Genomic DNA, 16,390 nt, shown 5'->3' on the forward strand with positions numbered 1-16,390 from the left:
AATACAGTCAAAATTGTAAAAGAACGGAGCACAGCTAAGAATGTTTTGAATTTCCAGCACATCCTTACATTTAAAAAAAATATTTTATGGGTGCTCTGAAGACGGAGAGAATAAAACCTATCTTATTTTTTTATTGTTATTTTATTGTTACCCCAACAAAAATAAATTAATAAAGTGCATTCTGCAAAACACCGTTCTTTTTTAGGTAAAAGTGGGAAAAAGCCAGACTCCAGTTGTATAAATCAGAACAGCAAATACACACAGACACAAAGTGGAGCTTTGCTTAAGAATTGAGAAGGATCTGGATTACGTGGAAGAGTTTTGGAACTGGGACCTCACCTGGAAGTCAGCGGTGACAGACCCTCCACAAACATCAATTAGTTCAGTCATGTCGTAATAAGCATCAAAAGTCCAGATACAGCTCTTCAGGTTGAGGTGCTTATAGAGCTGGATTGTTTTCGGCTCTCTCACTGTGGGGTCGAACTGGTAAGGGCGGTCATAGCCAGGACCAAGAACGATGCTGTCGTAGGTCACTTCATCCAGAAACCCTGCCTCTGGGATTAAGAGACATCAGGACATGGATCACCCCAGATTTTAAAGATCTTGAGGCCAAGAGGTCCCATTTTCACTCTCAAGTCATGTCACTGTTGTTATACCAGGAACTCAATGGGCTCCTCTCCTTTCATTATCCTAGAGGTCAAACCGAGTACACATGGGAAATGTGTAGGGGAAAACAGGGGAAATTGTTATAGGAATGGGCTAAGGATCCTAAAACCCACACTTAGCAAGCTATTAATTAAAGGTTGAACTTAAAATTTAAGAAATGCAGAGCAGCGTGAGTATGAAATGAACAGAATGAGGCACAACAATCCCCTGTTCACCATGGAGCCATCACGGGCCGCATTACCCCGAGTGTCACAGACACAAACTGTGTTTTTCCTCTGGCTCTCACATTTACTTCAGCAGTGAATTTGCTTTCACCGCTTCTTGTTGCCATGCAGGAGACTCTGGTGACACAGACCCAATGATCTCCTTCCTGTGGATTCCTCTCTAACCACACAGATACCACAAGACAGATTTGAAAAGCAGAAAATCACCAGCACGGCATGACCCTCCAGCCTCCTCACACAGAGCAATGCTGCTTAACCCCATTAAACATCCCCAGGCATCTTATCTCCTCTTCAACTGGGCAACTCTGTTCACTGCTATTAGTAGAGGAAGAGTAATTATTATATACGTAATATTAAGACAGCCCAGAGGAAGGCAAAGCTGCCTTCTCTCCATTTCTTTACTGGCTTCTCCCTACCATCAAGTTTGGAAAGCAAAGGCCGGCTTTAAAGGTTACCTGAGATGCCCCTGAGGTCTCTGACGGTGACCAGGTTTGAGCAGACGTGCTGGTGCCTGTAGATAGACTCTGAGAGAAGGAAATGCAGATTGTGCAGTGGCAGGGTGGAGATGAGGGGCAGCATACCATCCTGATGGGGGATCTGCACTGAGATGTGGATTCTGGAACAAAGAGTGGATGAGACAGTGGAAAAAAACCCCTGCCCCAGCAGCCCCAGCACAGACAGGGTGAGCCTGCTAGTGGCAGCCTTCTATTTAGTCTCAGCTACATTTCCCCTTCTACACATTGCTCCTTAAGCTGTCCCACCAACTCGTTTCCTGAGGGGAAGGGCAGGGAAGGGTGCAAGGAAGGGTACAGGAGCAGTGCCCTGAGCACCCTGGGCTGTTCAAAAGGTCACGCTGCACGGAGGGATGCGGTTTCAGACCCATCTGAGGTTCTCCTCTCGACCCAAGCCAGCTCCGCAAGTGCCAGGGGCCTGGTGAAGGACTGCGCTCTCCCAGCTCCAGGCTCCTACCTATTGGGATGCTCCTTGTGCTTAACATCCAAGTACTTCAGTGTGGCGATGAATGACTGTGCCTGGAACCCTCGGGCTGTCCCTGCCACCACAGGGGTGTGACAAATGGCACTGTCCGTGCCTATGGTAACTGCATTGCTTCTCAGGGGGGTCCCCACATGGCCAGCTTTGTCCACAGCCTTGGCCACACAGCGCACGTGGAACCGCCGGCTGAAGTAAATGCTGTCCAGCACCTGCACGGAACGAGGAGGGAGAAACAAGCCTGTGGGTCAAAGACACCAGTGTTGCAACATCTGGCTGCGTAGCAAAATCATTTTGTCCTGGGGTTTTGAGGCAGCACAGAGGCGAGGCACATGCAAACACTAACCAGCAGCATGCGTGTGCCAACACCTGCTTGGCCACTTGGGCATGCAAGCGCGACTGGCCTCACTACCTACGCCGCAGTAGATGCTCGAGTATGTCGGGTGCTTTACAGCTTCCAAACTCTGCCCACATACTGGGGGGGTGGGGAGGAAGAGGGAGCCTGAGCTGTTATGATCTGCCAGACTCCATCTGTCTCCCGCCACCAGGGATTTACTGAAGTGTCTGAGTGCTCGCAGCTACTTCCCACATCAACAGAAGCGGTGCTTTTAGTAGGCTCAGTGAAGAACAGTGCTAAATTTTCTGAAGCCAAAAGAAAAAAATCCCTAAAGAAGCACCCATGTCTCATGCCAATTCCCAAACCTGAGATTTTAGATATTAATCTCTGTGTAACTGAAAGGTACGCTACCCACTAAAAATATCTCATGCATGAGTAGGCATGGTCTAGAAACACACCTGGATGCCTCAAAAGAGCTGAGACATCACAGTTGGGAGCGCCTGGGAAAAGTCCCCAGAGGAAAACAGTAATTCTGTGGGGCAGGACATGAACAGTCCGGGTAGAGCGAGGTGTCAGGCCACACACAGAGCAGTGCAGCAAAACGAGTGCCTGAAGGAACAGCAGTTCATGCCACGAGCTATGCCCTGCCTGCAGCTTGAGCAGGATGCAGGGCAAGCACATGGTCCCACAGCCAAACCCTGGTAACACAGGTCATGTCAGCGTGCAGAGCTCTTATCCAGGCACAGCCACTTTTCCAGGTGCATGACGATCCAACGGCAGGGATGCAACCAAATTTCACACGAGTGAGTGATCGATCACACAGACGGACAGAGCTGCTGCAAGCCCTCCCTGCCTTACACCACACGCTCCTGCACCTTCGCCATGCCGGTACCTTGCCACACACCTTATGGTTGACGCTAGTGAATGGTGTGTTGTCACTGATGGTTTCAAAAGGTGACCTGGCTCCGTTCCCATCTGTGGGGGTCGCGACTTCCCAGCTGAACTGTATTGAAGACTGGTTGATCCCAGCTTCGCTGCAGCGTTCCTTCATGGCTGTGTATTTGGGGAAGTGAGGGTCACAGGGAGTGACACAGATGAGCGGATAGCCTGGGGAAGGGGATTTCTTCGCGCCGTCCTTGGTCACTTCTTCCACCCGGTCGTAATCAGCCAGAGTGACAACCTGTATGGATGCAAGATGGCAGCGTTTACCTGGGGTAGAGGGAAGGGGCAGAAAAGGCAATCCTTCCCACATGCTCCAAGCCGCTACATTACTGTAGCTCTTAATTTGATTTCAGAAATCCCACTGGGGTTTTCAGTCTGTACTTGAAGGGTACTAAATCACAGCCATTGCAATGGGCAACTCACCACGGGAGGTGCTGGTAGAATCAAGCTCCCTGCTGCCTCCTGATCCAAAATAGTCACTATTGCAGTGCTGGTATCTCCAAGAACAGCTTCCACCGGATCATCAGGACCCAGCACCAGAGAAAAGGACTCGTGCCACTCCCGGTCTTCATTCGACATGATCTCCACCTTAAATATGATGTGGTTCACACCTGTGAGAGGAAAGGCAAGAGAAATAGAGAGAATTCGATTCATCATCAAATATTGCTCTAAAGTTCTCATAAAAAAACTGCACAGCTGGTCTAGGCTAGGACTGCTGAAACTTTATGATAAAATATGCATTATAAATTTTATTTCCGCTCATTGCTACTAATAATTTAGCCCTGTCCACACAGCAGTCTACTCTATACATAAAACTTCAGCTATGACAACTGATCCAATTGATCAGGTGACAGATTTACTAGCAGATGCCACCTGAGGATTAATAATGCCTGTCTAGTAAAAATCTATGATTCAAAGTACATCCCCACCTCTGCTGCGAGCATCTGTGCTCTCCCCTTCACACCAGTATGCAGAACTTTGCTGAGGGTTTCTTGGTCCAGCAACATGGTCTGAGCTGCTGCACTGGATCCTGAAAGATCTCTGCTGAGCCTTACATCCCCTGAAGACCACTTTATGCTCACCTGCCAGATGTCAGTGCTTCTTTCTCAGTTCTGACCACTGTTTAACAGTTCAGCCTTTTTGTGTAACAAAATTACAGCTATAGCAGAGTGCAAGGCTGCAGCCCAGAAGAACCACACTTTAAAAGACCACACAGCGATATGTAGTATATTTAAAAAGTGTTACCAAAAAACCCAGAAAAAAAACCCCAAACCAACCAAACTCCAGATCCTTCTTACCCAGCAGGGCATTATGAAGGGATAAAATGTAGTACACAAGAGAAAACATGGGAAGATTTGGGATAGCCTTCCAATTTTTTCAAGTGATGTTAATTCCAGCGAGCAGAAAGTCTCAACCATCTCTGTCTCCTCAGGCACTGACAGTCTGCTCAGCAAAGAGCTCACCACCGCTTTCGTTCCTTCCTTTTTTTTCATGGCCCCCCTGCTCGGGCAGCAGCTTGGCACTTTGCTTGTTGAGCACTGGGCTGGTGCTCAGAACACCGGTGTGCTTGACCTGAGAACGATCAGGCAACCAGAAGGGCAGAGAGGGGAAAGGAAATGTCTAACGCGAGGGAAGGGGGAAAGACTTGCACCCCACTTGTAACACACTTAAAAGCCGGGTAGGTGTTTCTTCCCACAAAGACTGCGATGAACCCAAGATCAAACCCCACATCAAATCTAAACTCCAAAATCTAAGGGTATATTATGCGTTCTTACAACGAATGCAGTTCACTTCACCAGGAGCAGACAGACCTGTGCGTTGTGTTGTAAACCTTATGCAAACAGTCGCTTTTTCCAAATCCCCTGAAGACTGCCCTTCAATCCTCCTTTCTGACATACCCCAAATGTCCCTGGACATGCCACCACCTCTAACCTTCCCTCCAAGGACCCTTTACCTGGACTGAATTTGAGCATTCGACTCTTGGGATAGTAATCCACTCCCGCCTGAGCTGAGCCATCGCGGGTGCTACAGCGGACTTTTGAGGTCCTGTTCTGATCCCCTCTCCGGACCACCTTGATGTTTAAAACGGCAACACCCTCTGGGCCAGGCGGCTCCCGCACTTGGTACGCAGCTTCTTCAAACTCAATGGTGGGTGCTACAGAAACAGCAGTGAAGAAAAAGCCGCAGGTTTGCACACCGGCTGACTGTTTATAGCTGAAGAGCATTCAGCAACTGAGGTGAGCTAAGCTCAGCTCCTTTTAGATTTTCAGAGCAAGAGCCTCCTCAAAGCCAGAGCCAGCTGCAGCTGGAAGGGTTGGATGTGAACTAGGGCAAGGGTGGGGCAAACCCCAACACATATGGCAAATGATTCTCCCATCCCCTGCCTCCCACTGAACCACATGCCCCCAAACCCATGGCACGTGATGGTGCTACAGCCCCATCGGCAGTGACACCAGAGGGACCTGGCATCCTCCTTCTTCCACATGGATCTCTCCAGGCTGTGACACTGTGGAGGGAAGGCAACATCTCCCAGGGGAAGCATGGCAACTCCCTGTGCAGCTGCAGGGGAATGGGAAATGGGATAAATGGGGGGGTTTGAGCCATTGTTATTCAATCTCTCCCTTAAGATCAGCCCTTTGCACAAAGCCATTGCATCCGAGATCTGCACATGGAGCTGTGACCACACGACTGAAAGCATTCATGTATACTAAATTAAACTGCTAAGTGTTGATGCAACTGTGCTGACTACCTTGGAACGTGCATCCTACACTACAACCACATCCTCATTGAGCATCCTTGCTTACCATCTTCGTCATTGGTGACAGTTATGGTTGCCACATCCATCTTCCCAACCCTAGCTCCACTCCAATGGTTTCCAAGTGGACTACCAAGATAGACCAGGAACTGCTCTTCTGGTTCAAAGGCAGAGTCATCACTGATATAAACACTGCAGTTCTTCACCTGAAGCCAAGTAAGCAGGAGAAAACAGGAAACATTTGTAAATCTGATGAAGCCACCTTAAAGGCCACACGGTACTTCACTGTCTAGGGTTTAGTGTCTGAGTACTGTCAATCCCGGAAGAAACTCTCTTATTTTCAAGGCTGTTGCTTCAGTGTGGACAAACCACACAGTTCTGGGATAAGACACAGCAGTGAAGACACCTGCTTCCACAAACCAGCAGCTACAACAATCCTGAGTCCTACCGGCGCAGACAATTTGCATATCACATTTTAATCAATTTTATCATGAAATAAACAACCCTTTCAGAGTCGTGTCATATTTCCAGGAGCAGAATTTGTGACTTTAAGCACCTATGAGACGAGTTTGGATAACCTCTGCCAGCTCCCTCTGACAATGCAGAGCTGAGGAAGAGATGTGAACCTCTCCCATCAATGGTTCTTCATTGTCCCTCTAAGCCAGGTTCAGCTCACCTTCTCCCCTTTCAAGAAAGTGATGCGAGACTCCTCTGCATTTCTTCTCTCTGCAAAGTCCTCCATGACCTCTGCTGTCTGGCTCTGGGTGTAGCACCTGACCGAGGACTCATAGCTCAGGTCCCCAGTGCGGAAGATGGGGATGTGCAGAGTACCCTCCTTCTCCTTCACCGTGTACGTATCCTTGGTGAACTGCATGCTTGGTACTGTAGGAGGTAATAAAAAGGGTCAAGCAGTGCTGAAGCTCCAGAAAGACAGGAGCTAATGGAGGCAGATATACCCTGGGAGAACTGCTGCATGGAGCCTGGCAGCCAGGGGATAAAACGGCAGCTTCACTGTGCCTCAGTACAGGATTTGGTTTCAAACAAACAATGACTGAGCCACCTGACTCCAACAGCTGATGACGCTTGTTCCTTCCCTACCATTTTGGTGCTGCTGCAATGTGCTGGAGAACCAGGCAGGGCCGGCGGTACAGGGATGGTATGTTTGCGAGGTGTGTCGGGGGGGGGACCGTATCAGGGCTCAGTACTGAAATGGATGCTCAAAGCATTATTCTGCTGTCTGTGGGCAGACACGGAACAAACAACTGGCAGCAAGGAGGGCAGACATCAACAAACGATGCAAAGGCAGAAATTATTATAACTACTACAGAGTTAGATTATACAGTGTGTGCTTTCCTTAGGCAAGCAAACACAAGAGATGTTAAAAGACAAGAGAAAATAAACACGTGGTGAGATTTTCTCTCATAGTGAGGGGGGCTTTAGCTCACAGAAAGCATGGAATGTGGCCAGCTCTGAGCAGAGGAGGCAATGTGTGGCTGAACGTGCGGGGACACTACAGGAAAATTAATTCTGCACTTCCAAAGACTCCAAGCTCTTGTGGACAGTGAAGCACAGAAAGAAACAGGGCTGCCAAGTGGAATGGGATGATCAAGGGGCTGGAGCATCTCCCGTATGAGGAAAGGCTGAGAGAGCTGGGCCTGTTTAGCCTGGAGAAGAGACAACTGAGAGGGGACCTTACCAATGTCTGCAAATATCTTAAGGGGGAGTCTCAGGAGGATGGGGCAGGCTCTTTTCAGTGGTGCCCAGTGACAGGACAAGGGGCAACAGGCACTAACTGCAGCACAGGGAGCTCCAGCTGAATGTGAGGAAAAACTTCTTTACTGTGAGCGTGACAGAGCGCTGAGACAGGCTGTCCAGAGAGGCTGTGGAGTCTCCTCTGGAGACATTCAAAACCCACTTGGACACAATGCTGTGCAGCCCGCTCTGGAGGAGAACCTGCTTTACCAGGGCGTTGGACTAGATGATCTCCAGAGGTCCCTTCCAACCCCGACCATTCTGTGATTGTGTGATCCCAAGAAAACAGGCTAAATCCAGCCTAGAAATAACCTAACTTGGACTAGCCTCCTGCTGCATGGAGTGTTAAGGAAGAGGCTAGGATGGGCCAGAGAGAGCTGCCATGGATAACTTACCGTCTTGGGTGACGTCATTAATAGCCACGATCGCTTGGAATGGCTTTGTCAGCTCAGCTCCATGGGGTGAGCTGAGATAAACAACAAATGTCTCCAGCCCTTCTATCACTGGGTACTGCGCATCATCCAGGATTGTCAGAGTGCAGAACTAGAAGGAAAGCGGAAGTCCTGCTTTTAGAGATGCAAAGCTTTCATCCCTCCTGGCACCTGCATCTGGGTGTCTAATGTAAAGTCATTATGTCAGGCCTCTTCTGAGTTCATTAACCAAGGGAAACAATGTTCTAGATAAATCTGGCATATCATTTCAGAGAACAGGCAGCCACCTTTATCCTGGGAGAGGTGGTCTGACCAAACCTCCTCTGGCTGGAGGGCTGATCAGTTGTGAGCCTGTGCCTAGCAGATTCATTAATAACTCTCAAGAGGCCCTAAGAGGATTTTCAAAACAGGCAAATATAGAGTAGGCAGATAAACAAGAGGGAAGCGTCACCAGACTGAGCAGGCTCATCAGAAGTCAAAGTGGCTCCTCACCTCTTCTGTCTTGCCTGGCCTGAAGTCTATTTTTCTGGAGCTGGGGACATAATCGATTCCTGGGCTGGCAGATGGAGGGTCTGATGTCCGAGTGGCACACCACACTGAGACGGGGGTTGAGAGATCAGGTCCCTGTCGGAGGACTGGAATCTCAATGTTTCCTGCATCACCAGTTGCACATGAGAGAACCAAGATGAGAAAGCAGCCACATACCACAACACCACCCCTTTCCCTTCAGCATGCCCTTTGCCCTTCACAGGCTACTGCAGAGAACCCCCCCCCCAGCCTTCCCCACAGGGGCAGAGGGAAGAACAGAAACCCTCTGCAGATCTTTCACAGTTCTCCTGCTGTGCCCTGAACTGCTCCTTCTGATACCTCTTGCTGCTGAAAGCACCCCAACGTGCTGCGGAGCAGCCTCGGGGCAGCTCCCTGCCACTCTTCACCTGCAGCCTCGCTGACAGTAAAGGTAGCGTTCCCCAGGAACACTGTGGAGGCATCGTTGGGACCACCGATGAAGACGTTGGCTGAAGCCCGGCTGCCAATGCGTGCATTATCTGAGGCATCGGCCAATGCGATCTCAAACTCCTCTTCCTCTTCATATTCACTGTCATCGATCAGCGTGACATCACATGTCATCGTGGTGACACCCGGACCAAAGACGATGCGGCTGTCATCCACCATCCCGCGGGACTTGAAGTCAGAGCCAGATTCCAGCATATAAAGGCTGCTTCCCTTGGCTGATTTGGGGACAGTGTAGCAGATGGCAGACACAGTGCTGCTGGTATCCCCTAAGATGTAACAGAAAAGTCACATAACTTTATGGCAATACTGTTACTCTGTTTGGTGGAGACACTGTTCACTTAAATAATAAAGCAGCATTCAGAAAAGAGGGTGAGGAGTAAAAAAGAACACCGCCCCTTCTCCTAAACTTGCACAGAAGCTGACTTAGGTCTACCTCCAAATCTGTACTCTTGGTTACTATGATCAGGAAGCGGGTGGCACGTGCCTGTTAAAGAATATATAGCACAATGACAGGGTCCACATCAAACACGGCACCTAGGTCACAGAGAAGCAACAAATAAATCCATGAGTTTACTCCTGATGCTGGAAAGAGAAATTAATCCCAAAGTAAGGAGCTTTAACTACGTTCGTGAATCTTACAGCAGAGCTGGGAAAAATGGAAAGAAAACCCCCATCTGCCCCATGTTGTTGCATTTCAGTTGTGCCGCAAAGCTCCTTCTAAAAACCCAAAGTATCACCCCAAAATCATAAACAAGCAAACCCCAAAGAACACCACTTGTTTTGGGGGTCACTGTTATTAGCCTGCCAACAGGGAACAGTTGTTTGCCTGTGCCTGGCAAAGTTATATGCCGCAAAGACTCCTCGGCAGCTTTGCAGTAAGCCTAGTCATGTGCTAAAAGACTGCAGGATAACAGGCACTAAACTGCTTCGGTTATCTATAAAAAAACCAGAATTAAAATCCAAGCTCTAGGCAGCCTTTGCAACCTTTGCTTCACCTCTCTGCCCAGAGGCTAGGCTGACCACCGCCTCCAGAGCTCCGACCCACCCGCTCTGCCGTGGGGGTTCAGGCTCTGCACACCCACCCACAGCAGCGCCCGCAGAGCCGCTTTCCCTCCTGTGCGGCACGGAAAGTCACTCTGTCCGGCTCGACCCACCTTTTCTTTCCACAGGAGCAGAGAGAAATCCAGCGCTCTCGCTGATGTGGTACGTCTTCCTGTCGAACTGCAGGGTGGGCTCATCCTCCGGGTCCGTGATGGTGACCGTGGCCCAGGTGACATTCCCCAGCAGAGCATAGGCCGGCATGCTGAGCTCCACGGCAAAGCTCTCCGTGTTCTCAAACACCTTGTCATCGTTAACGATAATGGTGCAGGCCTTGATGTCCTCCCGCTCCTCAAACTGCACCTGGAAGGCAGCAAGGGGGCTGCTCTCTTTGGACTGGGGTCTGAAACTTTCCGTCCTCCCTGTCTCACCCTTGCCTGTGTCACAGACCCCGTGCGTGGGCAGCATCAGACACTGACTTCAACCAAGGCCAAATGGCTCGGGAAGGTCAAAAGCAGCAGCAAATGGAGGCTGTGGGCCCCCACCCCTTCTGGTCACGGTTTTAGCCTTTTGCACGATCAGGAGTGACACTCCTGCCGCTCAGGCAAACCTGGAACGTTTGTGGTCTGCCAGAACACTGCTGCAAAGCCTATCTGTCAACATAAAAAAACTGATGAAAGAAAGGGGACCCTCTTCTGAAAGCAAATAACCCACACATTTTTAGAAAGGAAATAGTCTCCCTTGTGTTTTTATCAGTTCTTCCATCTAGGCTTGATGGCATGTGTGGTCAGACCTTCCCCTTCCTCGTGTCCCCCACCCACCTGCCCTGCGTACTCCACGTAGTCCTGCTCTCCTGGCTGCGAAGTGGAGCCAGAGGTGGCCGTTCCCTGCTCTGTGCGGCACAGGACGATCGCGTACTGGTTGAGGTTACCGATCCGCTTCACGGTGACGCTCACGGAGCCTGCGCTCTCTCGGACGGTGTAGCTGGAAATGTATCAAGCAGACACAAATAACAGGTTGGGGAGCAAAACTTGTGTGTTTACGCTGGTACCAAGCACCGCAGATTCAGGCTGACTGTCGTCTCCACAGAAAATCCGAGGGACACTAATCACCAGGGACTTGGGCAGATGGCAGCTACTCAGCAACCTGCTCCATGGTTTAACCCTGCAGGTATTTCTCCTCACTGATAAACACATGCCCGGCCCACCTAGAAATTGCCAGCGTTAATTAATCCAACAGGCATGCCACCCGTGCGGCTACAGCACACAGCAGCGAGACCTCGCTCCTGACGGGGTGCCAGTGGAACACAGGCAGAAACATGACAGAAAATGCCCCAGAATTTAATTTCTGTGCTGTAGGTCCAATAACATATTACAGAGCTCAACCTCCAGGTAAGAGCCCATCTGTCAGAAGAGTGCTGTAAACCCCGTGCCATTTACCTTGTGTATGTAAAGCTGAGGAGAGACCACTGGATATGGAAGATGTTGCCACTGACCACATTGGGTTTGCTGTCCTTCACTAGGAACTGAAAGCTGTCCATGGTCTCCTGAGCCTTCTCCTCGTGCATCACGTACCGAATGAGGCCCTGGTTCACATCCTCTGCCAGGGGAGAAGACATCCCATGAGCCAACCCAGACATTCCATGGCAGTTTTATAGACGAGCAGTGCGGAGACGGGCATTCACACGGCTTCAGGGACCAGGATCTCCATGCGCCCCTTATGCTGCAGCAGCTTTTCCAACTTCCTTGGTCTTACCTGTGGTAGAAGCCAGCCTACAACCCGTGACAAGACATTCCCTTGTCTAGTCTCTATCCGTAACAGCTCACACTTAAAAATCAGGTAAATTGAAAGTAGCTTTGATGAAACGCAAGAAATACCCGTTCACTGCAGCAGCATGTATTTCAGGTCTGTTCTACAAGCTGGCATGTCCTAACAGGGGTCCTTCTCACTGCTGAGATGGTTCAGGCTCTCTGACTTTCTGCAGTATAATACGTTTGCCAAGCTTCAGCCCTAAAATAACACAGGTCTCTTGCTTCTTTTTTCCCCCAATTTTTTTTTTCTTCTTTTCCCCCCAGTGCACATGGGGTGCCAGGTGTGGCTGGCAGGGCCTGATGAGAAGGGTCAGGCAGAGCTGCTGCCTGCATCTGCACAGGCCCCAAGGCAGCATGGTGCCAGGCTCTGCAAACCGCAGCAGCAGGAGTGCTGAGAAAGGCTGTGCAGCGAGTTCATCCTCAGCCTGCCTGGGGGAGTCGGGGGGGAGCAGCCATCAGAACAAGCACAGCGGTGTGAGAAGTAGTTACTCCCCATCCTCATGGAGAATCCCTCAGTCTTGCATGAGCGAACCTTCCATGTGTGGTTGACTCTGCACTGGTGGCTAAACATAGAATCACAGAATGGTTTGGGTTGGAAGGGACCTTGAAGACCCTCTGGTTCCCAACCCCCTGCCTTGGTCTAGTGGAACACCTTCCACCAGCCCAGGCTGCTCTTGTCCAGCCTTGAGCACTGCCAGGGATGGGGCACCCACAGCTGCCCTGGGCAGCCTGTCCCAGTGCCTCGCCACCCTCACGGTAAACATCTACCAGGCCTTGTGACGACGAGGTGCACATGCAATACCTACAGCTCCTCTTTACTGTCCCAAGTCAAATCTCCAGCTCTAACAAGTCTGGAAAACCTGGATGTGCTACAGGACACAGGTTGGCATCTATAGGAATTTACAGGATTTCTGCAAATGACAGCAAAGTTCAATTCTTATTTTTGACACACCTTTGAGACATTTGTGTCTTCTCCCCCCTCACCTTTTCCTGTCCCTGTCCCCCGCTTCCCCAAGCTGTCTTGACAAACTGAAGCAGCTGAAAGAAAAAAGCAAGAGTATACAGCCCAGCTTCATACCCTGCGTAAAGGTGGTCACAGGCGTCCCTGGTTTCAGCTTGTTCTCCACATAACCATTTCTGGGACCAGTTGTTATCTCATAGATCAGCTGTTTGTCATCTGTGTCAGGATCTGTCGTCAGTAATTCCTTCTTAGTGATTAGATTGGTTGCCTAGATTAAAGCCAAACCAAGGGAGTCAAACTCTGGAGATCCAGCAGTGCAAGTCCGATTGACTGTTCACCCAAAAAGCCCAACCATCCCTCTGTCACACAGTGCTCTGTGAGGGGGAAGCTAGGGGATGTAAAAGCACAGAGGACAAGGCATGGCCTTGAACAGACAGATACCCCATAAGGTGTCTGACAGCACAGGAAGGCTGCAAATCCTGCCTCACATCTTGCTTGTTTAATAGGAAAACATCATGGCTCAAAGAAAAGCAAATTCAGAGCAAGCTGCCCAGTCCTACCTAGCTGGGGCTAAAAGCTACGACAAATCTTTCCGTTTCACCTGGAAGCCACTGCTCCATCAACTGTGCCAGTGCTCAGGCAAGGCCAGGCTTTGCAAAAAACATTTGCCAACAGCCTCAAGTGGAAGGATTCACTCAGGACAGTTCATGCGGCTTTAGTGAGCTTGCACTAGGTCCTCCTGCAAATGACCTCACATGGATGTGCCTCAGTTCCACCATATTTTGCTTTCTCTTTAAAAAGAAAACATCTTTATCAGCAGGAGAAAAAGAGAACTGAACTGCCTGAGGCTGCAGGAGTGTTTTTTCTGAAAGGCATTTGAGCTGAGACAGCCACTTCTTAACACCCTTTCTTACTACAGTGACTTCCAACCTTTCTTCCTGGGAAGAATCAAAGGTGTTTTTTTTTTTTCAGTTAATCCTAGGTCCTCAAACACAAGCACAAGAGGGAGCTTCCTGGGGTTTTGCTTGGACTTCAGCAAAACAAAGGTATGTCACAGCCAGAAATCCCTACGCCACACTCCTCTGAAAGCCATGTCTCTGCTATGGCTGCTGCGGCACACGACACACTTCTCTGCCATTAGCAAAGCTGAAAATGTACCCTGGGGAGGAGGGACAAGGGGCAGGACATGTCTGCCCAGGAAGGTGGGCAGAGCTGTACTGCACTGCACAGCTCGCGCAAGAGCCAGCAAGAGCCAGGCGTGATGGTCCAGGAAGTGATTTAGTGCCCTGGAGCCACGTTGCTTCGCTTAGCAGGCATCCCTGCACACCTCTGCCTTTCCCAAGACACTTCACGGGCACAGAGAGACACCCATTCTCCATCACAAAAATCAAAATGCTGAAGGAACAGGATGTTCTCCTGTGAAGCTCCTCCTTCTGGAACAGCTTGAGAAACAATGTAAGCCGGTGGCAGTTACCTTGCCATCCATGTACTCCAGCCACTGCAAACCCAGGTTGGTGATGATCCTGGGTGTCCCGTCATCCACAGAGAGAATGTCCACTTTGAAGCGCTGTGGTGCTGCTGTCACAACCTGACAAAAGTTCAGAGAGACGGCTGTTACTCTGGGAGTCAGAGCCTCGCCCACCATGCTGCCAGCTTTGCTCCCTTCAGCTCTGTTAGGATCAAGGTCCTGGGGTGAGTTTGCGCACACCAAGGCTGGTACACCACGTAAGAAGCAAATGGCATTATGGAAACAGGCATATTCGGCACTTATCTTCAGTGGAGTGACAGCAGCTAAGTCTCCCCTTCACTGAGTATCACCTATAGAGGGTGTCCCTGACATCCCTTCTCCTCCCTTACCTTCTTCCCTCCATCCTCCATGATGAAGAAAGGATTGGTCCCATCAGACACAGTGAAAGTGAAGCGATCCTTCAGTGAGTTGCTACCATCGTGACTGTAGCTGATGCGGTTCTGGTAGATGTCGTCCATTGTGAAGGTGCTGGCTTGGTGGTAATGCTGCCCATTGCTGGTGCGTTCAATCAGGCCATGCCGGGGCAGCTGCGTGACTGTGAATGTAATTGACTCAGCCTGCAGCAAGGAGACAGAGCGGCAAAGCTGAAGGCATGAGCCCAGGACCAGACAAGCATGTCCTTCCAGCTCCAGCTGCCTGGAGAGGGACTCTATGCCCAGACAGCTTTCCTAGCACCAGAGGTGCCAACACAGCACCACACACTGAATTAATTCACCCTGAGCCCTGCCCTCTCTTTATCCCTCTCCCAAGGTGGCTATGTACAAAACAACCCCAGTCAGGGAGCGCTAGGCTACGCACATCACACCAAACTATTCGTTTGGCTGGTCTGACACGGCTCCTGCCCGTGTGACAACTCCATGAACACAAGAGCAGTCCCCCAGTTCTGCAGCCATTCTAAGCAACATGCTCCATGTCATCTCTGTCAGGGTGGAAGCAGCGAGAACCTTTGGTGCAGGATCTTTGGCTCTGGGCAGTAACAGGCAGCCAGGAGCAATCTTGCTGTAGGGAAACTGCAGAGCAGGGAGGCAGAACCAACATGAGGCTAGTGGCTTAGCCTCCAGCCAGCCCCAGGAAGAGGAAGAAATGTCATTTTCATCTGTGCTAGGCACAAACTCAGTGTCAAGGCTAGATATAAACTCTGTTCAAATCCACAGTGTTCAGAGATAAGGTGGGACAGGGCAAGGATTAGCTCTGATCACAACTTCTACGTGTTTTCCACGCAGGTTTGTTGCCGTGTCTGAGGGACATGCCAGATGAAGCCATTTCTCAAGCCAGGGCTTTGCTTTGCTCAAACACTCATTCATCTATTTATATACAAACTGGGCCTTCCACAAGCTGTTTGTTTGATGCTGCGATCAGACAGGGTATGATCACAGGGAGAGATGACACTCGCTATAATCTCTCTCTCTGAACACAAGCCCATTTTTCAGCTGGCCCAGATGAGAGGAGGGAGGCGGCGAGCGGGAGCCCTGCCTTACCTCTGTGTCAGCATCTGTTGCTTTAAGCTCAAACTCCGTGATGGTTTTTCTCACCCCTTCCTGAACCGTCATCCCGAGGCTTTGCACTACGGGTAAGGAGTCATCCACAGGATTTATGGTGATGTCAAATGTCTGCCTCACCTGGAACAGGAGGAAAAGCCTCTCTTGATGAATTCAGTCTACCAGGAGTGCAGCTCCATTGAAACAGTAACGCTTTAAAGAGACCATGGTTATTTAGAGCGTGGGTTACTTCATTTTGGCCTTGTGTAGTAAGTCAATGTGACCTTCTAAGCTCAAATCATGTGAAGGCAACCTCTTCTATTCCTCCCCATTAATTTATTCTCCCTCTTTCTGTGATAATTATGGACATCCACTTTTCCTTCCCTCCCTCATTCTACTTTGTCCCTCTGCTGTGATTTTTCTCTTTCAGAAAGTAGGAAGAAGACATTTCTCAAGGGTCTAA

The 16,390-nt window shown here is 50.0% G+C and overlaps 1 protein-coding gene across 1 annotated transcript in view; it reads right to left on the bottom strand.

Moving 5' to 3' along the window:
• The window catches only part of FRAS1 (Fraser extracellular matrix complex subunit 1), a 174,405-nt gene that overhangs the window by 8,524 nt on the left and 149,491 nt on the right, over window positions 1–16,390 (bottom strand). Inside the window, exons 48-65 of the mRNA XM_040585746.1 lie at window positions 15,928–16,068; window positions 14,779–15,006; window positions 14,396–14,509; window positions 13,039–13,189; window positions 11,589–11,748; window positions 10,971–11,133; window positions 10,266–10,512; window positions 9,033–9,377; window positions 8,590–8,750; window positions 8,062–8,209; window positions 6,591–6,796; window positions 5,964–6,120; window positions 5,114–5,314; window positions 3,583–3,770; window positions 3,122–3,397; window positions 1,860–2,092; window positions 1,346–1,506; window positions 340–554 (exon numbers count right to left, since the gene is read on the bottom strand). Coding sequence (XP_040441680.1) covers window positions 340–554; window positions 1,346–1,506; window positions 1,860–2,092; window positions 3,122–3,397; window positions 3,583–3,770; window positions 5,114–5,314; window positions 5,964–6,120; window positions 6,591–6,796; window positions 8,062–8,209; window positions 8,590–8,750; window positions 9,033–9,377; window positions 10,266–10,512; window positions 10,971–11,133; window positions 11,589–11,748; window positions 13,039–13,189; window positions 14,396–14,509; window positions 14,779–15,006; window positions 15,928–16,068 — 3,495 coding nt within the window. The remainder of the gene's footprint in view (window positions 1–339; window positions 555–1,345; window positions 1,507–1,859; window positions 2,093–3,121; window positions 3,398–3,582; window positions 3,771–5,113; window positions 5,315–5,963; window positions 6,121–6,590; window positions 6,797–8,061; window positions 8,210–8,589; window positions 8,751–9,032; window positions 9,378–10,265; window positions 10,513–10,970; window positions 11,134–11,588; window positions 11,749–13,038; window positions 13,190–14,395; window positions 14,510–14,778; window positions 15,007–15,927; window positions 16,069–16,390) is intronic.

The sequence above is a fragment of the Falco naumanni genome, chromosome 1, assembly GCF_017639655.2.
Source record: "Falco naumanni isolate bFalNau1 chromosome 1, bFalNau1.pat, whole genome shotgun sequence".
Lineage (NCBI taxonomy): Eukaryota > Metazoa > Chordata > Aves > Falconiformes > Falconidae > Falco > Falco naumanni.